This window comes from Acomys russatus, chromosome X, assembly GCF_903995435.1.
Source record: "Acomys russatus chromosome X, mAcoRus1.1, whole genome shotgun sequence".
Lineage (NCBI taxonomy): Eukaryota > Metazoa > Chordata > Mammalia > Rodentia > Muridae > Acomys > Acomys russatus.
The window spans coordinates 37801124-37826444 of record NC_067169.1 but is presented as its reverse complement, the minus strand read 5'-3'; the positions used below and the strand labels follow the sequence as shown (position 1 = coordinate 37826444).

At 33.5% G+C, this 25321-nt stretch overlaps 1 protein-coding gene across 10 annotated transcripts in view; it reads right to left on the bottom strand.

Moving 5' to 3' along the window:
- Dmd (dystrophin) overlaps window positions 1–25321 on the bottom strand; it is a 2465896-nt gene that overhangs the window by 800084 nt on the left and 1640491 nt on the right. For all 10 annotated transcript variants that reach the window (XM_051140917.1, XM_051140916.1, XM_051140911.1 and 7 more), the window contains 2 exons: window positions 12484–12625; window positions 11614–11763 (listed from right to left, as the gene is read on the bottom strand). In XM_051140917.1, the coding sequence (XP_050996874.1) occupies window positions 11614–11763; window positions 12484–12625 (292 nt within the window). The remainder of the gene's footprint in view (window positions 1–11613; window positions 11764–12483; window positions 12626–25321) is intronic.

The following is a 25321-nucleotide window of genomic DNA, read 5'->3' as shown; positions in this document are numbered from 1 at the left end:
GGGTATAATATTCTCATGATATCTGTCAAAGTTGAATGTGTGTCTTTTGTTGGTTGTTTGGATGTGCTTTATTTATAGCAAGAGACATAAAATGCCTTTCCATTATCTCAGAATGGACCACCTGCAAATTTTATTGAATATAAATGCTGATCTACTCCTATATACACTCTTGAAAACTAGTGTTTATATTATTTAAAAGGAAAACCAAAGCAATGTGTGTGGAATTGCACACAATTAATCAAAAATCTCTGGAGGAAGGGGCAGTTAGATATCTGAAATGCAAGCCAGACTGTACTACACAGCAAGTTCCAGGCCAGACAGGGTTTTCTTTTTTTTTTTTTTTTTTTTTTTTTAATTAATTTATTGTTGTTATATCAGGGTTTTCTAATAAGTCTTTGTCTCAAGAAAATGGACCAAACCTCATCATATCACAACTGAAAATAAGCTAGGATGGCAGAAGTCTCCAATGCACTGTGAGAACCACTGCATCAAGAACCAAATTTTAATGGGAGCATGGTATAATTTTTGTGAGTTGTGAGTTTGAGAAATTCTATTTCTATGTGGTGACTTGCATCTTCTGATGCTTGTTTTGTAACAATATTTACAATTAGCTATGTTACAACATTTAGTAAAATATTCCAGTGGATGCTGTATCTTTAGTTCCCCATTACACTCTGGAAATGTACAAACAAGACATATGTGCTGCCATTACACAAATGAGGACATAAGGACACAAAAGAAATTTGAATAAGTTGTCTTGAATTATTGAGTAGAAAAATAGGGCCTGGACTCAATTATTAACTGATTTTTTGGTGATCTTTCCAATACTAACATGAATGTGAAAGGTGAAAAGAAAGTAGAATGGCCATAGGCATTATACAAACCAGTAACATACTTGAAGTTACATTAAAATTAAGTGATAAATTAGACACTAGTACCCTTTTTGGAAAAGGGTAATCCTCTGCAAATACAGCAGTTGGAATATAAACTGTTTTCTACTACAATGAGAATCAGTAGGAAAGTTCCTAACATAGCTCAGAAAGATCTATAATATGATATAGCAAAGCCACTCCTTGATATTTACTTCAAAGTATACAAGTCAACATATCACAGAGACCCTTGCACCTCAGTGTTTGTCATAGCACAATTTACAAGAAAGTTACAGAACCAACCTAAGTGTTCAACAACAGAGAAATGGGTAAAAGAAATGTAATCTTTCTCTGTGTGTCTTTCTCTCTGTCTGTCTGTCTCTCTTCATGTGTGTGTCTCTTACACATGTACATCATACACACATGTTCTCTCTCTCTCTCTCTCTCTCTCTCTCTCTCTCTCTCTCTCTCTCTCTGTGTGTGTGTGTGTGTGTATACACTGTTGCAAGGAACCAAGAGCACTATAGTGGCTTTAATGAAAATTGTTCTCAGTAGTCCTTGGTAGAAACACTTGGATGCCAGGTGGATATTTTCAAGAGGAAGTAAGTCACTACAGGTGAGATTTGAGACTTAAAGCTTGACACCATTTCCAGTTCCCTTTTGTCTGCATGTTTGAGGTTGAAATGTCTACTCTCAGTTTCCAGCTCCTGCTGCCACGCCTACTGTGTATGATCATTCTATCTCTTCCATTATGAACTTTAACCCCCTGGAACTGCAAGTCAAAACACACTTTCTTTGGTAAGTTCCTGTGGTCATTTCAATTTATCATAGCAAGATAAATGTTACTAATACAAATACTAACGGAAATGGTATAGAATATTAAAGAAAAATAGAAGATGCATGGGTTAAAATGCCTCAAATATATTAGATATTTCTATAAAAATGTGCTCATGTAATAATGTTCAACTATACACAATGAATGAGAAGAAACTATGAGCCTTCATACAAACGAGAAATTATTATTTAATTGTATCACATTTGAGTTTCAGTGTAAATGATTGAAGATGTTAATAACAGTATTGTCCCTTGTTATTTTAGTACTTAAAATAGTTTACTTCCCCTACCATTGTAATATTTTAACCTTAAAGTGTTTTTCTCTTTCCTCTATTTTATGGATATATAATTTTGGTTTCCAATAAATTGGGATATATCTAACACCAGAAATCATTTTTCCTTTCTGCTTTTGCCATCATCCCAACAATTTTAAGAGGAAGAAATGTGTCACTTATAAAAGAAGAACAAGTAAGTTATTAAAATTAATTACTACTTTGGACCATAATGTGTAAAAACAGAAAAAGTAGCAAAAATTATTTCCACGATTGCCATTTAAACTGGAATTGAGTTGCAGGAATTTCACTCTTTTATCAAAATTGAAGTAAGTTCATGCATTATTATCTGATTGGACATGTTGCTATCCCTCATATCAGAAATAGAATGTGTCAACTTTATGAGATGTTTCTTTTTATTATGTATGGAATATACAATTGTCAATAGGTTGCCTACCTATTGTAACTATCAAAAATTGAAGTTTCTTTTTTCAGATTTATTTATTATTTTTCTTATTAATCAATTAATTAATCTACTTACATCTCAGTAGAAAATTTCCCTCCTTTTTCTCCCCCTAGTGACTTTTTCTTACTTCTCCTCCCCTCACTGTGTGCCCCCTCTTCTTCTTTCAGAGAAAGGAAGACTTCCCATGGGTACCAAAATAACTTGGCATATCAAGATAACCTACAAGATCAACTAGCCTGGACTCATAGGGACCCACAGATACTGAAACACCAACCAGAGAGCATCTATGGGATGGTTCTAGGACTGTCTCCAACATATGTAAGAGATGCACAGCTTGGTCCTCATGTGGGACCTCCAACAGCACGAGCAGTGGATACTTCTTCTGTGACATGCTTTTGAATCCCTCCCCCCTATCCTCAATAGAATATGTACCTAGTCCTACTTGATATGAAGTTTTTTGAAATGCCCTGGTAGTGACTTTGGTATCTGGTCCACTACTTTTCCTTCACACTTGATTACCCATGCCAAAGACTGACTAAACTCTTTCCAATGATAATTGAAAATGTTCACAAATCAGACTACATCATTCTGATCAAATATTCAACTTGTGCTGCAGCAGAGATTGATTTTCTCTAGAAACAAACAATGAAGGAATCTCTCTGAAGTCTGATAATTAGTTTTAAAGTCAGAAAGCAGATAAAAAGCCAGGAAAGCAAAGTTTCTCTATCAGGCCCTGATCAGCCTCTACATAAACCCCACAGTACACTTGCCCTGAACTATATAAGGTAGATAAATGAGGGCAATGCTGCTTTTGGCATTCAACTTACTCACAGATAATCTAGCCCATCCTTCTCAGCTGACACAAGACAGAAATAACATCAAAGGGTGATAAACACTTTCCCGCAAACCAGAGGTTCCATGGTTCATTGGCCACAGGCCCAATCTATCAATCCATTTTCTACACAATGAAAGGTAAGAAACCCATTACAGATCTGTTATAAGCCCTGGCAGGTGGTCTATGACAAAAATTGGATACATCAGCTGGTCAGTTTTCAGTGTCTCTTTTTCTCCAGTTTGAAGTACTAGGGGTCAGCTAACATGCGTATAGTTGTCGGATTTAGTACTAAATTCTTTTTGGTACATAAGTAAACTTATACAACTTGATGTATAGATCCAAAGAATTCACTGAAATGTTCATTTTTGGTATAATTCTGACCTTTCATAAAAATAGTCCTGTTATTTTTATATTACATATTAGCTTTGCAGGTGATACAATAAAGGAAACTAGGTTAGAATATACAATCTGTATTTTTGAATATGGCCTTTAGTCTTCTTTCTTTATTCAGGCTCAGTTTAAGCAATCAGTATATGAAAGTCTCCATGGAATTCAAGATTATTAAATTATTAAGCAGAAAGAAAACCCCTTCAAGTTTTAGAGCTGATGTCATATAATCTATTAAGAAAAATCCTGCAGAAACAAAATAAGAAAATCATTGTGTGTTTGCAAAATCCTTTTTTATTGTAACATTTTCTACTATCTCAATTTCACTGCCATAAGGTAAACATGTTTGTGCTAATAAAGGACTTTAACATGTTATACTGAATGTCATGAATTATGAAAATTTCTTCTCAATTTTCTTTTATCATAATATCTTTTTCTCATTTGAATTCATTGTTAACAGGAAAGAATGTTTGCTAAGAATAATCAAATCTGTTTTTACTGGATATTAGCTTACCTTTTAAATAAAGGAGCAGCTATAGCAAACTTAAAGAACATATTTTCATGTTGGGTAAACATTGTCAGCATATACACACTGACAAAAGGAAAAACTTCATATGTAAATTGATCATAGCAAAAATATCAGTGTTATATAATACATACTGGGTTTTTGTCTGTCAAAGTTTAAACATAGCATTGTCTTGAACAAAATATATTAGCTGAAATTCCCTAATAAATGATATCTGGCACCAGTGTAACTTTCTCCAAATCACTCTCTCATATCAAGCCTGCAGAAAGGCTGGATTCCTGAGTTAGAGCCTGCTTAATGAACCAAGTACAAAGTAATTAAAGATTAATAGGAAAAATAAGATAGGCTTACAGCTAAAAAGTAAGATGTAGGGGCTAGAGAAATGATTCAGTGGGTGAAAACACTGACTATTCTTCCAGAAGACCTGGGCACAATGCCCAGCACCCACATGGCAACTCACAACTGTCTCTAACCCTAATTACAGAGGATCTGATACACTCACATCGACACACATACAAGCAAAACACCAATGCACATGGAATAAAGCATTAATTTAAAAAGTGAAAATGTTGGTGTATAAATAAAATATTGTCTGACAAGGCCTATTAAAAGTGAAGAGAATACCTCAATGTTTTCCAGCTCATTTCTTCTGAAATGTTGGATGATAAGACATTTTTAAAGTCAAGATCATTGGAATGGGAAGTCGTTGACTGAAAACACTTTGCGCTTTCTATTAGGGCTATTTTGTTGCTTTAGTATTTCAAATGCTCCTCATAGTCATCCTTTGCATTCCTAACTCAAATTTCTATTCAGTAGCCATAGTTAAAACTATTTAATTAATTGGTTTAAGCCAGGAAGCAGTGTTTAATTTATGAATTTTAATATTTGAACAATTCTCCTACTTTTAAAATTAAATATCTTTTGCAATTAAAATTGTGTCAGGTACTATGTTACTCATTGCACATGTACCATTAATTGAATTTCCTTTATAATCTGGCAAGCCCAGATCTATGGTTGTTTGAATTTTGAAGTGAAATAAATGAAGTATGGCTTGGAAAGGTTTAAAACCACACAGCTGATAATCACTAGAATACAAAATGTACCATTAATCATTAATGGCCACAGAACATTGCTTTCTCATCAACCCTGTTCACTTTTCTTCATAAATTACCCAATCTATATTCTTACTGCTCCAAATCCCAATAGCTTGGAAAATAGAAAGGGATATATTCCTATAAATTTACCTTGTTGACAGCGTGACTGATTTTGCAATAATGACATTCAAATTTCTTGAAGAGGCCAATCTTGTCAATGTTATTGTAATGTCAAGAAGGTAGATAGTACTTCTTGTTGCAAGAGCATTATCAGTAATTATAATTACAATTATTGAGCACTGTGATGGATTCATCCCTAAGAGCCTGATGTTTGTTTTCCTAAAGAGGGTGACCTTCTGTATATTTTTTATCTTTAAAAGTGGGTAATCACAAGAGAGAAAAGAAGGATTATTAAAAATATTAATGGGAGAATAGGCAAAAGTAGGAATATTAAGGAAAATTGAGATATACTCTAGTAATAAACCTCATCACAGTGAAAATTTTTATAGGAGTCAGAGTCAAGGACAATTATATTATAAACAGTAAATTACTGCTCCATTTCCCCAACTTGCAGCTTCAACCTATTTAGTAACTATAAATTAGAGAGATGAATATTTATAATGGCAATTCCCATAAAATTATGCATGTCCTTTAAATAACACAAGGGTAGGAATTGATAATGATATGCTTAGAACAGCATGTGATACATAGTCACTCATTAGATAGTTGAATGAATAAATAAATGAGCCCATGAAACTTAACTACATAAACATTCCAGGTGATGGATTTCAAAAACCATCAGACTATATATGCACAAACGATGTAGGCATCATTTTCTGATATAATACCATTTTAGTTTATAAGTTTATAAATCAAAGGACTATGTGGACTATGTCATCAATATGCTTTATCAGAGAATATCATGACTATATCAAAGACCATATGGAGTAACTTGGCCCTGCTGTTACCTCTGGCACATGAATTAATTTTTATCTTTTCTAGTATATATTATAAAACCTTTTCCTGGGCTCCATAAATGCCCATCAACATGGTAATACCTCTAGTGAAACATTTTCTTCTTTCATTATAAAATTTGTAGTGCAGCACAGACTGAATGATCACCATGAAAACCATTTATTAATCACCATACTGTGACAGAAAATTGACTGGAGCACTATCCATATTTTACCAAAGAGTGGAGTAGCTAAGCTTTATTTTTTATACAATTTTCTAGATTTACTTTCTACATTTATTGTAATGCCTACTAATGACTGACATTACAAGGCAAATGTACCTGAAAAGAGACCAATAATTTATTCAACTAACACAAATGAAAAGAGTATTGCTAACATGTTTACTCCTCAGATGGATATTCAGAATTAATATGATTATAGGTCAATAGAAAATGCACTCAATTTCTGGAAATTTAGATACAGTTACTAATGTACTGTAGAAAATGTTCTGGTTTAAAAATTGAACTATGCATTTACTTTCATGACTTTTATCTTGTGATTTCATTGCAAAGTAATTTCAGCATTTTTCCAAAATTAATTTTATACCAAGCTTGAAGATAAATGGTTTTACACCTATTTTTCTGGGTAAAATATATTAGACTTCTAGGAAGATTGACTCAACTGAACTTTATTTTGCAATACAACTTCTTAAGTGTATAAAATGTTTCAGATTTTAGTATATCATTTTATAATACCATGACTGTAAAAGATAAAACATTAATATGTTAAAGAAAACAAAAGTTGTACATTAGACAAAAACTGGTGTTACCACCACATGACACTATTTTGATGGTGTCCATAATTTAAGATAATGTCTATATTCATTGTAAAATGATACTTGCCTTTACTCCTTTAAGGATAAACCACCCAGAGCAAGAAAAGCTAACACATTTTACAATGAATTTATTGTATTGTCTACCAATTCATCAAAACAACAGCCATAACTGGTTCTCAATTCATAGTGGATCAACTTCTAACTTTTCTTTACGGCAGTCTTGTAAAAGTGTACTCACACAACCATCTTGGTTTCACTTATTGTATAATACTCTAAAGTACATGCCATAATGAATGAGATATTGTTATATAGGTTTTATTTTAGTTTATTTCATGCTCAGGTAATCAAGTTTATTCCTTCTCAAGTCTCTGATGGAGTTGAAGACCAGGTAGCTTAGTTTTACAAGGAAGCTTAGTTGTTTAAGAGTTAACATGTTTTTAGGTCTAGATAGATGTTTTAAGTTGATAATGACAAGATGTAGTGGATATTGACCTACATTCAGAATTGTAAACACACAAAGCTAGGAAAGATTTTTCTCTTCAAGGCTGCCAAATACAAATAGCCAAACCACTAAAAATGTAACATTTATATAATTCCTGATTGCATCATGGTTCTTCTTGCTCTAGGTAGTTTATCGTATATACATGTAATAATATAATTGCAAATGTAAAAATAAAAAACACTTTTAAAAAGGTCAAAAAAAAAAAAAAAAAGAAAAGAAAAGGAAAGAAAGCTAACACAAGTGTTCCCAGCAATTTTCACCTGATAGGTTAAGCTATGATATACAGAATATTATGTATGAAATTAATTTTCCACACATGCTATCAAATTATGATGGGCTTATAAGGAAATACTGATGTGTAAATAAAAACTCTGTACTGCTACTAAATACTGTTTTCTTTATTTGGTATTAAAATATAAAGGTGTGCATGTAATTAGGATTTTGTCTACATATGCAGAATGAAACACCATGGAATTACACATTTTCATGAGGACATTTTAGGTGCCTTGTTATCACAGTAGGTACTATGTCAGTCTCATTAGGACATTTTGGGGGACATCTGTTAAGGAATGGACATATATGTCTGTGTATAAATGTGGTCTGTAAGTTCTTAGTGCACTCTTCTCTCTAACATTTAAAAAGAGGAAAGAAATAGAAAACAGAGGGAGGAATTCCTAGTATTTTCTTCTATGATTCAAATATTAAAATTTAATAAGATTCCCAAGTGTCTCTCATTGAATCACTAACTATGTTTCATTACTGAATAACTACTGAGTTGTACATTAAATTTGTAATTTTATGCAAAGGTATAATATTAAACATTTGAATTCTGGTAGAGGGAAAGATCTTATTGTTTTATAACAGCATAAGTCAGTACCAAATGGTGTCATTCCCTTAGTTTTCAATTTCTAATATAAAAGTTGAGCTTTTATTCTGTTGTAGAAGTGATAAAACCTTATGTTTCCACAATCCACAAAGCTGTAATTTTTTTGTATCTCACATTTCTTGTCAATTTTCTGTTTCTTATGTGATATCAAGATGTGTTAGATATTATGTAATATTTTAAAATATTTATCCTTCTAAAGTAGGTATTTTCTTTATATTATTGCACAACTACAAAATTAAAATTACTAATATATTCTACTAAATGCAAGTTTTTATGTTTTATAGATATTTTGAGATTATTGAACAAACTTTCCAGTTTTCATTGAGACCACTCTTCAGAAAAAATGTTTTTTCATGTTAATAAGAGGAAATATGATATCTCAAAATGAATGATTTTTGTCATATATATACTTCTTTGAATTATAGAGTTCTAAACATGAACTTTTTATTGCAGTATCACAAAAGAGTTGCTTCTCCATATTTTTTCAGTCATAGAAATGATCTGTTACAAGAACTTCAGCATCATTAATTTTAGAATACAGTAAATAATCTAACAATTTCAAATGAAGTTTCAATTGTTTTCTTTTCAAACAACAACGGTTTTGTTCAGTATAATACCCTCATACTTCTATTTAGCTAGATGCTGATGAAACAAGCAACTTTTAGAGGTAATTGTGCCATTTTGAAGGAAGCAATTTTTGTACTTCATGAAAATTACCATTTTTCAATATCTTCCTAGAGCAGATTGGTTCTTAGTTTTTAGGATTACAATTTCCTGTAAACGTTGGATGGAAAAATGTTAACATGTATTATTTCTGATAAATAATATGGTAGAATTGCTGTCAAAAGTGAAGGAGAAGCTTCAGAATATCTTTGAAAGTTAAGGACTATCTGGAGAAAGCATGGAAAGTATATGTGATATAAGGGGAAAGCTGCATTAAGTAAGGGAGAAAACATACTAGCAGAAGGTGTGACAGGAAAGATACCATTACCTGTAGAGTGCAGAAGGGGATGAAAATTGAGGAGCTGGAGGTTTTAAGGGGAAATTTGTTACCAGCTTAAGCTTGATTTAATACTAGAATACAAACAATGGCTTTGCATTAGTTACTAATGGGAAGCACTAACGATTAGGACTTTTTGACAAACTAAATACAAATTCAAACAAAAGTGTACATTTGTTCTTTAACGTTTCTTCTCCTCTCATACATTTATATATCAACCACAGTTTCCTCTCCCTCTTCTCCTCCCAGTTGCTCCCCCTACTTCCTCCCTCTTGAGCTAGATCAACTCCTCTTCTCTTGCCCCATCCTCTGATTACAAACCTTCATATCACAGCTGCACATGGCAAACTATTGATTTACAGCCTGGCAAGACATGTTATAACAATAGTGGCACAGAACTTATGGGAGTAGCTAATCCATGACTGGATCAACTTAAGCCCATGATAGAAAAAGGAGCCCAACTCTAAACAGTGCATGGATGACTAGGAACCATAGGCAAAGCAGCCCAGACACTCAGGAATAGAGCCAAACACTACTGGCAAAAAACAAAACAAAACAAAAATGAAAATGAAAACCAAACAAACAATAAATCAAACCAACAAAAGTCAATGAAGTGATCTCTATTGATATTCTGCTATACTCATATATTGTGGCTTAGCCTAACTGTCAGCATAGAGTTCTCATCCACCAACCAATTGGGACAGATGCAGAGACCTACAGACAAACATTAGAACATTAGAATTCTTATAAGAAATTGAACTTGGTAGGAATTGATTGGTAACTCAAATTATAGCCCTTTGTGTGTAATATATATATATATATATTTATATTTATATATTCTATATGTGTGCATATATATATATATATATATATATATATATATATATATTTGGTATTTTTCAGTCAGTAAACAAAAAACTTCTAGCATGCATGAAACTCAAAATAAGCTAATTAAACTAAATCAAACACAAGGAGATACATACTCTATGTTTCTACTTATACAAAATATCTGAACTAAGCAAATCACAGAGATAGACAGTAGATGGAGATGATACCAGAGGCTAAAGTGAAAAACTCTTTGTTTATAGAGTTTTAGTGTGATGTGGATTAAATTTTTGGATCCAGATAATGATAATGATTATGATTATAATCAATGAAAAGGAATTAAACAATAAAATGCTTATCTTACAAATTTGGTGATATATATGTTTTATGAAATATTTTAAATAATAAAGACTTGATACCCTATGAGCATATACAGGGGGAGGAGGTCCCCCTTAGTCACAATCATAGGGGAGGGGAGTAAGGGGAAAATGGGAGGGAGGGAGGATGGGGAGGATACAAGGGATGGGATAACAATTTAAATGTAATGTGAATAAATTAATAAAATATATTTTTAAAAATTAAAATTTTCTTATCAATTGTACATCTTAAATAAATGAATTTTATGACATATTATTTGTATGTCAGTGAACAAGATAATAACAAAAAGACTAACAATTGTTATTGGGCTACTGTTGTACTGCTTGATGACAGTCAAAATGTAAGAAGATTCATACATGGATATTTACTTGACTCATGATGGTTGTACAGTAGGGAAATAATTCCTTTGAATAAATAAATGATTTGAGGGTCAAAGTAATATGGATTGCAATGAAAATTCTTGTTTTTAAAAATGCATTAAACAGATAAACATTTTATATTTTACACCAATGTTAGAATTTGTCCTAGGTGGAAAACCCAAGATTTGCAAGTAAAGAAACTGGAAATTGAATACATTTAGAAAATATTGCCATGCATTGTTTAGGAATTAATTCTATATTCTTAACCTAAAAATCATAATTTTGCATCACAATACTTGCTGACTAATTGCACTCCAAATTAATTGCTTTACCAATGTTTCAACCTATCGAATGATATTTCCAAAAAGTAGTGGTTCACACTTGGCCTATTGCCATTTATGTGAAGTCATCCACTATCACCAATTGCTTTGCCTTTATAGCAAAATATACAGCCAAACCACATAGTCAGGTTAAAATTCCAAACAATAATGAACACTCCTGCTTCCTTCAAAGAAAACATTCAGGAAACAAAGCAAATACAAACACTTGCAACACTTAACACATTTGACAGAGAAGATGGTTAATGTCTAACCTTTATCCACTGGAGATTTGTCTGTTTGAGCTTATTTTCAAGTTTGTCTTGTTCTTCTGGTCTTATGGGAGCACTTACAAGTACTGCTCCTCCTGTTTCATTTAATTGTTTTAGAATTCCCTGGCGTAGGGGCAACTCTTCTGCCAGTAACTGAAACAGACATAGACAACAACATTTGAAATAAATTACAGTGCTACTCCAGCTACCTCTATGTCACCTTTATTGACTAGTGTATCAAAGTGAAGCAACTTAACTGCAGGTTCACTGGCACCTGAAATACCAAATACTTCCCCAATACTTCTCCAGAGCTGATAGGCTTAATAAACATCTGCATCTAAGCAATTAAACCATTCTATGACTACATTATTTTATTCCCTTGAAAGTTTTTTCAATTGAAAAATGTTAGATTACAGGTAGAGTTCTAAAACAACACAACAAGCAGTTATACTAAAAGTGTATGTTTTATCAGAAATAGAAGAATTTGAATAACTCCGTCGTACTCTCAAGTGTTTTAGCACACCATATAATGTACAACAGCATGTCCATGAGTAGGCAATCATTTGAAGTTGTAGAATACTGAAATAACTCTAAAATTAATTTTAAGTTAGTTTTCAAAATAACGGCTAAGCACTATGCACATATAAAAATGTTTGTATCAAAACACATATATATCCACCCATAAATATGTATGTATGTATGTATGTATGTATGTATGTATGTATGTATGTATGTTAATTGACAGTGAAGAAATTACACTGGAAAGAGCTACAGATAATATAATAAGCAACAAATTGATGATTTAATACATTAAAATAGATTCGTATGTGTTCTATACAGATAAGCCATGGAGATTTTAGTAAACAAAATTACCTTGACTTGTTCCAGCTTTTCTTTTAGCTGCTGATCATCTCTAAGTGCAGTAGTAGCAACGTTATCTGCTTCTTCCAACCACAAAACAAATTCATTTAAATCTCTTTGAAATTCTGACAAGACATTCTTTTGTTCTTCAGTCCTGCAGAAAGAAAAATAAAATTATTTTAGATGGCATACCTCTTGAGGCTTAAAAAAAGCAAACTAAAATAATAACAAAACCTTAATAATACTATTTTTGAAAAGTAATTAATTTAAAGGATATCCATTGTCCCCGAAGCCTTGAAAGGAAAATTGATGCTGGATAGCCAGATTCAAAACTTAAAAATGTTTAAACAATACTTCAGCCTTTTAATTTATATTTTACTCATACAGTTTTAAGTAGGATTATTATGGAAAACCTACATTAGGTGACATGTATGCGTATTTGAAATTTAAGAAAAGAACTTTCAAGACCAAAATGTAAGTCCTACTAGGGTACTTGAAGAACAAAGAGAAGTAACCAATGGTTATCACTAAGGGTAAAAATAAAGTATTTGTTCAGAAATGGCCTAAAATGAAACCATAGTCCAAATTTGCCCTAAGGGCCCCTGATTTACTATCCATTAGTCTAGAAGACTTTGGAAAGTAAAATAGAAAATGTTAATAGTTTGGATGAAAATTCATATTTCCTCATGTCTAAAGTTTTTTTCCTATAAACTGTGGCATGGTTATAAAATACTCTTTCAGAATCCAAAGGATAATTCCTAATTCAAGGGAACTCTTGCACAAAAATTATAAAGAGCTCTCTATGAACTAAATGCCTACATATAAATTACAATAAAAAGACTATCTAATATTTAATATTTTTCTTTTAAAATGTGTAAAAGTAAATAGATGAAAATGTGATTGAGATTAATGAAAAGAGTGATTGGCATATTTTATAGATTATTATTATTTAATAAATAAAACTGCACAAACCACATATATAGTTCAAAACCCTCAGCAAACACAACTGTGAAAAACAGAGACCACCTAAAAACATTGATATTTCTTCTCATGAGATGGTAGATCCTCAAGAAAATATATATTATATGATGATTTCTAGCAATACATATCCTTGAAAATATTAAATTATCAATAAACATTTATTACCTTGATGTAAAATATAAATTCTTGACTAATTCTTTAAATATAAAAATAGTCCAAATTGACATCAACACTCACATTGAATACTATGGAATATGATACATTCAATAGAATGAATAAAATCAAATATATATATATCATTATAAACAAAAATTTTAGTAAAAAAGATGACATATGATATTACTATCTTTGCATAATGCTTACATCACAAAGTAATCAAGGTGCCAGATCATTAAATTTGGTAATAAAGAGAAGAAAGCAAGATATTTCTTATAGCAATATATTTCTTTCTCTTTCTGGTGAACCATAAGTTTACATTTTTTATTGATCTACAAACTTATACATGTACTTTCTAATATGTATATTAGACTTCAATTAAAGCCTTCCATGCTTCCATGATATCTCCCAAAAGATTACAAAAGCAAATTTAAATCATTTAAAATATGAACCATTCTTCGTACTCATAAGTCTTCCAATCCAACATGCAAAAATAAATTTCTGTCTAATTAAAACATACAATATATGCATTCATATAATCAAAATGTGTACCAGGATATTATAAAACACAAATCATTTTTGTCTCTTTTCAAAAACAAACTTGTCATAGTTGTAAACATTTGCATAGTGTTTTTATTTTATAACTTTGTTTTTGCTTCTGTCATTTAATTTTCCAATAAATATTCTTTAACTGTGCCTTCTTTAAAGTACTCAGGTTCACATTATCTATTTCTATTTCTACAATAGATTTCCGGAAAGAAATTGCACACCTCCAGTCAGGAGTAAATATTAGTACTCAAGACATTTTTGCTTCTCATAGTTGAAAATTTCATGCATATTAGCCACAAATGCTGCTAAATACTTTACAAAGTATAAGGACAGCCCCTAACAATCAAGAATTTTCTGCAGTTAGGAGTTGCCAAAATGAAGTCTTCTTCAAATGTAATAGCCAATGGTCAGAACATTCTCCACAGTTGAGTGGAGAATGGGATATGACTTTCTCACATACTCTGGTGCCTCACATTTGACCATGTCCCCTGGAGGGGGAGACCTGATGGCACTCAGAGGAAGGACAGCAGGTTGCCAAGAAGAGGCTTGATACCCTATGAGAATATATAGGGGGAGGTAATCCCCCTCAGGAACAGTCATAGGGGAGGGGAATAATGGGAAAATGGGGGTGGGAGGAATGGGAGGATACAAGGGATGGGATAAACATTGAGATGTAACAAGATTCAATTAATAAAAAAATTAAAAAAAAAAACAGGAATTCTTAAGACATTTTTCCTTGACTGATATTTTTAATTTTTAAAATATTAAAATGTTCAAAATGGATGAAACAAAGATAAAACATATACTATGGATATCACTTTTAATATCAAATAGCCAAGAAGCACTTACAGAAATCCTCAGTGTCCTTAGTTATCAAGGAAATGAGAACCAAAATGACTCTTTCTTAGGTGATGGCAGAGGGAGAGAATTCAAATCAACAAAATCAGAAATGAAAAGGGAGACATAAGGACAGACATCGAGGAAATCCAAATAATCATCAGGTCTTACTTCAAAAGCCTATATGCCACAAAATTTAAAAACCTAAATGAAACAAACAATTTTCTTGATAGCTACCAACTACCAAAATTAAAACAGGATAAACAAATTGAATAGTCTTATAACACCTAAGGAAATAGAGGCTTTTATCAAAAGTCTCCCAACAACAACAACAACAACAACGACAACAACAACAACAAAGCCCAGGACCCAATGGTTCAGCAAATAATTCTACCAGACCTTCAGAGAAGAGCTAATACCAATTCTCTTCAAACTATTCTGCAAAATTAAATCAGATGAAATATTACCAAACTCATTCTATGAGGCCCCAGTCACCTTAATACCTAAAACATAGAAAGATGCAATAACAAAAAAGAGAATTTCAGACCAGTTTCTCTTATGAACATTGATGCAGAAATACTAAATAAAATTCTCACAAACCTAATTCAAGAACATATCAAAACTACCATTCACCATGACCAAGTAGGCTTCATCCCAGGCATGCAGTGGTGGTTCAATATATGGAAATTCAGCAATGTCATTCATCACATAAAAAAAGAAAACTGAAAGAAAAAAAAAACACATGATCATCTCTTTAGATGCTGAAAAAGCATATGACAAAATCCAACACCCATTTATCTTAAAAATCCTGGGATAAAAGGCACATACCTGAACATAGTAAAGGCAATATACAGTAAGCCTATAGCCTACATCAAAGTAAATGGAGAGAAACTTAAATTGATTCCATTGAAATCAGGGTAAAGACAAGGCTACTCACTCTCTCCTCATCTCTTAAATATAGTACTTGATGTCCTAACTAGATCAGCAAGATAACTAAAGGATAGTAAGGGGATACAAATTGGAAAGGAACAAGTCAAATTATCACTATTTGCAGATGGTATGAAATTATACATAAGTGACCCCAAAAATTCTCTCAAGGAAATTCTATAGCTGATAAACACCTTCAGCAAAATAGGTGAATACAAAATCAAGTCACAAAATCAGTAGCCCTCCTGTATACAAGTGACAAAAATGTTTAGGAAGAAGCTAGGGAAACTACATCCTTCACAATAGCCACAAATAATACAAAGTATCTTGGTGTTACTTTAACCAAGAAAGTGAAAGACTTATATATGAATAAAACTCCAATTCTCTGAAGAAAGAATTTAAAGATTTCAGAAGATGGAAAGATCTTCCATGATCAATAATAGGAAGAATCATCATAAAAAAAAAAAAAGTCTGTCTTACCAAAAGTAATCTACAGATTAAATAAAATTTCCATCAAAATACCCACACAATTCTTTAATGACCTTATAAGATAGATTCTCAACTTCATATGGAGAAAAAAAACCCCAGAATAGCTAAAATAATCCTGCACAATAAAATATCTTCAAGAGAAAACTCCATCCCAGATCTCAAGCTGTACTATAGAGCAACAGCAATGGAAACAGCAAGATACTGGCATAGAAATTGGCTGGTTAATCAATGGAATCGAATCAAAGACCCAGAAATAAAACCACACATGTATGGACACTTGATTTTTGACAAAGAATTTAAATCCGAACAATGGATAAAAAGCATCTTCAACAAATGATGCTAATCTATCACCCTGCACAAAACTGAAGTCCAAATGAATTAAAGACCTCAACAATAAACCAGACACACTAAATCTGTTAAAAGAAAAAGTGTGGAAGAGCCTGGAACTCATTGACACAGGAGACAACTTCCTGGACAGAACACTAAGAGCCCAGGCCCCAAGATCAACCATTAATACATGAGACGTTATGAAACTGAAAAGCTTCTGAAAGGCGAAGTACACTATCAACAGAAAAAAAAAACCTGACAGAGTAAAGACTGGGAAATAACTTCACCAAACCTACACTTGACAAAGGGCTAATATTCAAAATATATAAAGAATTCAAGGAATTAAACACCACCAAGCTGAATAACCCATTTAAAATTGGGGTACAGAACTAAACATAGAATTATCAACAGAGGAATATGGAACGGCTGAGAAACAGTTAAAGAAATGCTCAAAATTCCTAGTTATCATGGAAATGCAACTGAAAATGACTCTGAGATTCCATTTTACACTTATATGAATGGCTAAGGTAAAAAATTCAAATGACAGGACATGCTGCTGAAGATGTGGAGAAAGCAGAACACTCCTCTATTGCTGGAGGGAGTGCAAATTTGTACCACCTCTTGGAAATGAATCTGGTGTTTTCCTAGAAAATTTGGAATGTGGCTAACTTAAGACCCAGCTCTACCACTCCTTGGCATATACACAAAAGATGTTCCACCATACAACAAGGAAAATTGATCAGCTATGTTCATAACAGCTTTAATCATAATAGCCAGAAACTGGAAACAACCTACATGTCTCTCAAATGAAGAATGGATAAAGAACTTGGGGTATATTTACACAATGGAGTACTATTCAGCTATTAAAAACCAGGAAATCTTGAAATTTGCAGGCAAATGGATGTAACTAGAAAAGATCATCCTGAGTACAGTAACCCAGACACAGAAAGACACGTATAAGCAGATATTATCTGTATAATACAGGATAACTACACTACAATACAGAGACTGATACATCAACCAATGACTATGTATAATGTGGACCTAGACCCTCTGTTCAGATGTAGCGGCACAATTTCCTTGTGGATGCCAAAATGTGGAGACTAGGGACTATTTTGTACATGGACTCTGGCCACTGTACTTTGATAATTCCCCCTGACAGGGCAGTCAGGCTACAGAGGAAGAGGCTATAGTTAGTACAGATGAGACTTGATAATCTGAGGACTAGCCAAGGGACACAGAGGCAATGAAAGAGGGGAGGGGGATCAGGAGGAGAGGAGGGAGGGGGATACAGTCCGGATGTGAACAATATAAACTGCAGGACAAGCAGGTAACTTATATTGCTGATTCCACTATATGGGAATAGCTCTGAGATTGGCTGAGACATGAATGTCTAGGCATGGACAATGCTTCTTTTTGGTTACAGAATTCCTATAAATTATTATTAGATATCATTTTGTATGGCATAAATGAAGATTTACAGATGTCTCTTTTCTGCTCATTCAAAGAGAAGAGAACCTGCCTTAATTGTTTTGTCCTTATACATTTATAATTTTAGGACTGTATAATGCTTGTGAGAAATTATATGTTTTCAGAACAAAAGTTCTGAATACTGACATTGGGTCAAACTTGACAGAATTAATTCCTCTCAGCATGCTGGACACTGAATACTGCATCCTTAATCTTAAAGTGCTTCCATTACTGTTCTCCATTATTACAGGACAGCTCCCAAGACATTTTCTTAATTGGACCAGCATTTCAGACTCTCCCACACAGGACTCATATTAAGCCTGGAATTTATCAACATTTAGAAACTGGGAAAAGATCTTCACCAACCCTACATCTGACAAAGGTCTAATATCCAAAATATATAAAGAACTCAAGAAACTAAACACCACCAAACCAAATAACCCAATTGAGAAATGGGGCTTGGAACTAAACAGAGAATTCTCAACAGAGGAATATCAAATGGCTGAAAAACACTTAAAGAAATGCTCAATCTCCTTAGTCATCAGGGAAATGCAAATCAAAACAACTCTGAGATTCCATCTTACACCCATCAGAATGGCTAAGATCAAAAACTCAAGTGACACCACATGCTGGCGAGGATGTGGGGAGAGAGGACCACTCCTTCATTGCTGGTGGGAATGCAAACTAGTACAGCCACTTTGGAAATCTATCTGGTGCTATCTCAGAAAACTGGGAATAGGGCTTCCTCAAGACCCAGCTATTCCACTCCTTGGAATATACCCAGAAGAAGCTCCAGCACACAACAAGAAAATTTGCTCAACCATGTTCATAGCAGCCTTATTCATAATAGCTAGATCATGGAAACAGCCTAAGTGTCCCTCAGTAGATGAATGGATAAAGAAACTGTGGTAAATATACACTATGAAATACTACTCAGAGATTAAAAACAAGGAATTCCCGAAATTTGTGGATAAATGGATTGAGCTAGAAATGATCATAATGAGTGAGTTAACATAGAAGCAGAAAGACTTAAATGGTATATACTCACTTATATCTGCAAAGTAGCCCAAGGGGCATGTCCCACTCAAGCCTTCACTTACCAGGAAACTGGCACAGAGGGGAGGACATTCTATTGGGACTCTAGATGAGAGAAGCATGGGAGAATAGCAAAATAATAGGATACAGAGGGTCCTAGAAACCTACAAGTAGAACATTATGATAGGCAGATTTGGGCCCAGGGGTCCCGCTCAAACTAAGGCACCAGCCAAGGACAATACAGGAGGTAAACTTTAAACCCCTACCCAGATCTAGCCAATGGTCAGAACATTCTCCACAGTAGAGTGGAGAGTGGGATATGACTTTCTCACGTACTCTGGTGCCTCACATTTGGCAGGTTACCGAGAAGAGACTTAGTACCTTATGAGCATATACAGGGGGAGGTAATCCCCCTCAGGAACAGTCATAGGGGAGGGGAATAAGGGGAAAAGGAGAAGGAGGGAAGAATGGGTGGACACAAGGGATGGGATAACCATTGAGATATAACAAGAGTAAATTAATAATAAAAAATTTTTTAAAAAGAAGACAAAAAAAAAAAAAAAAAAAAACTGGACCACAAATGTTATTTATAGCTTGTTTCGCCTTTTCCACAATTTTATTTGGGCCCTTACAAAGGTATTATTTGTCCCAAATAAGCTGGAGGAAATGACACCCCATTTCTTGTAAGGGGGTTAGGTAGAGTTTTGGTTGATTTCTTGGGCTATAGAGGGTTATTTTCAATGGGAGTTGGTTACAAGTTATTATTGGACTTATTTAGAGAGAAAAAAGGTTGGACTCATGGATGTCTCTCTTTTCCTTTATCTTCCATTCTTAAGTTTGGAGACAGAAGTTGAAAAGAGAGTGCAGGGGAATATAGAAATATATAGGAATGCTTAATGAATCTACTCCTCAACTTAATGTCTTAGTTGTCACTCACAAGGTTATTTTTAATTCGCTGGTATAGAACTTTGTATATAGATGCAAAATAAGTTCAATTTTAGATAAAGTGGTATAGAATTCAATTTTAAGATTATTCTGCACACATTATATAATATATATATTTCAACTCTAACATGTGGTATTGTACCCATATAACTCAATTATAATACAAGCTTTGCTTCCAATATTTTGAAAATGTGATTTAAGGCTGTTTAGGATAAATAAGTTATACAAGCCAACTGTTAGCTGATCAAATCATGGTTATATCAATTACTAGTCTATTTTTATCACAAGAATATACATCTCAGGTGCAATAGATAGATAGGATTCTATAAAATGATAAGTTAAAATACCTAGATAAGGTCTTTTAAAACCTTAGAGAGATACAGAATATGGCATTCTAAAATGTTTCTATTATTTTAAAGATTCACTGACATTGAGACAAGATAACTCCTGGCAACACCTAGCCTACCTCAAAGAGGATGACAAGTATCAAAGAACCTCTTCATGGAGATGGCTTCAAATGTAGCAAACAAAGCAACTTGTCAAAATGTCCTCATTTCTGACACAGACAGAATTCTGCCTAAAAGGGGGCTAGCTTGAATGCAGGCAGAGTTGACAGCCAAACTCTGCCAAGACAACGTAAGCAAGTACTCAATAGTTTCTGCCTCACAAATATGTATGTCATATATATTGGGCCAGAAGGCTAAAGATGATGCTCCAACATTGTAGTTTTGGGTGACTGCTCAGGTTGCACACTGTCTCTGCCATCTTCTCATTTGAAAACTACTAACCTGTACTTCTGGCATACTCAGGTAATCAAGTTTATTCATTCTCAAGTCTCTGATGGAGTGGAAGACCATGTATCTTGGTTTTACAATGAAGAGTAGTTGTTTAGGTATTAAAATGTTTTTAAGTCTAGATAGATGTATTAAGTTGATAATGACAAGATGTGATAGAGATTGATTTACATTCAGAATTTTAAATGCACAAAGATAGGAAAGATGCTTTCTTCAAGGCTGCCAAATACAAAAAGCCAAAGCACTAAGATTGTAACATTTATTTAATTCCTGATTGTTTAATGGTTCTTCTTGCTGTAGGTAGTATATTGTATATAGGTATAATAATATAAATGTATATGTAAAAATTTAATAAGAAAAGAAAATAAAAATGACTATGAGATTCCATCTTACACCTTTCAGAATGACTAAGATAAAAAACTCAAGTGACGTCACATGTTGGTGAGGATGTGGGGAAAATGGAACACTCCTTCAATGCTGGTCAGAGTGCAAACTTGTACAACCAGTCTAGAAACCAATCTTGCTCTTTCTCAGGTAGTGAGGCATAGCTTTACCTCAAGACCCAGCTATACTACTCCTGAGCTTTCACCCCAAAGATGCTCCACCATACAGCAAGGACATTTGCTCAACTCTCTCCATAGTAGCTCTACTGATAATAGCCTGACTCTGGAAACAATCTATATTTTCCTCAAAGAGTGGATGAAGAAACAGTAGTACATTTATACAATAGAATACTACTCAGCTATTAAAAAGAAGGAAATCATGAAATTTTCAGAAAAAAAGGGTGGAACTAGAAGATCATCTTGAGTGAGGTAATCAAGGTTCAGAAAGACACACATGATAAGTACTCACTTATAAGTTGATTTTAGCCATTTAGTACAAGATATATCACAATGCACCAACCCAAAGAAGATAAGTAACAAGGAGGGACCCAAAGGTGAATGTAAATCTCACTCAGGAGGGAAAATAGAAGTAGTAGCTGAAGAGAGGGAACTGAGATCAGAGAGAGTAATAAGGACAGAAATCAGAGCTGTGGAGAGCATGGTTGGGAGGACAGAAGGTCTGCAAAGAAAAATTTAACTGTGAGTGGGGCATCTCTGTGAAAAGTTGGAGACCTATGTCCAAATATTCCTCTGGGAGGATGTGAGGCTTACTATAGCAGAGACTCCTAGTAGCAGAGACCATGGAAACTGAAGAAGACCCTCTAAGTAGAAAAATCTCCTAGTTGAGGTGGGAAAACACCAACATATCCACAAAAACTTTGATCCAAAATTCACCCTGCCTACACGATAAAGATAGAATAGATAGATCAGAGATAAAGGGAATGTCCAACAAATGCCCGGCCCAACCTAAGACCCACCCCATGGAAAGGAGCCAACCATTGACACAATTAATGATACTCTGTTACACTTTTACACAGGAGGCTATTAGAGATGTCCTCTGAGAGGTTCCATCAAGCAGCACTTTAAAAATGTACTAAGACTTACAGCCAAACATTGGGTGAAGCATCGGAAAAGTGTGGGGAAGGATGACAAGATTTAAAACTGACAAGATCTCCACAAGAAGACCAACAGAGCCCACTAACCAAGGCCCAGAGGATCCTGTGGAGTCTGAAACACCAACGATTTTACCTAAGTCCTCTACATAGATGTAACCAATGGGCATCTCATGCTTCATGTGGGTCCAGTAGTAAAGGGAATGGAAGTGGTGATGCTCTCTGACAGAACTCTGTTGCTGCTTTTCAATCATTTCCACCTGATGGGACTTCTTTGTTTAGCCACAAGGGAAGAGGGCGAATTCAGTCCTGATGCTACTTGATGGGCTGTGGTGGGTGGGTAGGGGATCCCCTTTCTCAAGGAAAAGGGAAGGAAGGGAGGTTGGGACTGAAAAGAAAGGAGTCAGGGGGCTACAACCGAGATGTAAAGTGAATGAATAAATAAATTAATAAAAAAGGAGTTAAAAATTTTCAAAAATATGAAATTATTTTGTGTCCTTTATTTTATTGATTATTTTATAATTTAGATATCTATATAAAATGTGATACAAAAACTCCACTATGACCTTTTTATAATTTGCTTTTCTAAGTGCATGTGTTTCTGAAATTTCAAAAGCCTCAACTTTCAAGTTCAGTTTGAAAAGCTGCGATTTGAATTTACATATTCAGATGACTGCAGAAAACCAAAGAACACAGTATTTCCAGGAATGTCTCTTGACAGAACAATTTAAATGTGTTTTATGTTGGCATTCATCAGATGAAGTGTTATTTCTTTGTTTACCTACATGCTTAATGCTTATGGTAGGATTTATTCAGGCATGTGGTAGTAATAATAATGAATGGGATATTTAACATTTCACACCTGCAATTAAATGTGAAATGTTTTACTTTTAGAGGAATTTCATACAGTTAGCTGTTTTTTTTCCTAAAACAATAGCTTCCATCTGAAATATGTCTCTGTTACAATTTACATTTTAAACACTGGTGGTAAAATTGAAGAAAGCATGTATCATGATAAGAGAAATTTGAATGATCAGAAAAGAAATTTTATCAATGTAATTTAATATAAATTCAATATATTCAATAGTTTTGTGGGGCTGCTCTTATGGTAAGAAGACACTGACTAATCTCCCTGACATGATTTCTAGTGTGACAGTACAAGTATGTGCATTTAACCAGAGTTATAGGACATGTACTAAATATATTCATATTTGAATGTTTTCTAGTAGTAAAACCATCCTTCATTTAGCTTACATAATAAAGAAAATGAACCTTAGATTTGTATATTTTATATACAGTCATGTAATGGTGTATCTCATTTCCGACATGAGAACTTTTTCTCCAATTGTTTCAGCCAATTTTCAGATGAAAACTTTGGAAATTCAGATAGAATCATAATATATATGCACACACAGTATTTAGTCACTGACAATATATCTGTTACTTAAAAATTGTATATTATATTAATGAGAAAATTATGGCATTACTTCATTTGTGTATATATATGTATGTATGTATATATATATATATATATATATATATATATATATATATATATATATATATATGTTAACTGTGCCCAAACTCTTAACATAAATGTTTCACAATGTAATCTTCATCCTGATAGATCTCTACCTTTTGTGATCTCTACCAATACTGCTGATTCCAGGTATAATGGTCACTAGAAATGTCATTCCAAGCCACAGTGTGTGTGCGTGTGTGTGTGTGTGTGTGTGTGTGTGTGTGTGTGTGTGTGTGTTGGTATTGCTATGAGAAGAGTTTATTTTTTATAACAAATTATAAAAAGTAACTACTTATCAAGATATTTTAGCTATTTAAAGTATTTATTTTAAACCTCTTCCAGTCTTGTCTTCCACAACACTAATGTCATAGCAAAAATAGTTTATCCCCAAATTGTATTTTCTTCTAGTTTTTTTGCTTTTTGATATTCTGTAATTGACTTCCACAAGTCAGTAAAATGGTTATTTATTGAAATTAAGAATGGCTAGTATCCTGCCAATTGAAAACCTTTACAAAGTTCAAAAATAAGGTGACACCAAATAATTTGGCCAGGTCAGCTTCCCTCAGAATTCAGATATACTACTGATTAAAACAGCATGTTTTTCTAAACTGCCTGGTAAGTTGGATCCACAAATTGTGTATTTCTTCATTTTTATTATGATTTACTTTATTGTATTTATTGCTTGAAACTTTTAAAACGTACACAATTTAATATCTTCCATTCTCTTTTCTATTTCTCTCTCTAGATTTTCCATAGATCTCTAAATGTTTCTACTCCAACTTCCTGTCATCTCATTTTTAAGATAACATACTAAATGCATTTAGTGTTGTGTATATATTTATTTGTTTCAGGCCATACAATACCAATGTCCAAAACCCCAAAGAAAAATGCTGTTTGTCTCTCATATAAATGAGTTTATCCTTAAGTGGATAGCATCTATCTAGTCATCATTATTAAATGGTTACCACAATTTTGGTAGGACTGGAAAAGAATGAAGCTTGCCTAGAGAATGCCTGGAAGCCAAGGACAAGTACAAACCACAATGTTGCATTTTTTTTAGCTAACTGAGGGATAACTGAGTCTTATGAAAGAGTAGGGGACTAGAAGGACCTTGAAGGGTCAGGAGCACCACAAGGAGACCAACTGAGCCACCAAATCCAGGTGGTGGAGGGTGGTGCTTCAAAGACTAATGCACCACCAAAGGACTGTACATGGTGAGGACCTAGACCCTCTGCTCAGATGTAGTAGATAGGCAGCACAGTCTGCCTGTGGGTCTCATAATATGGGGAGTAGGGACTACTTCTGACATGAATTCTGGTGCCC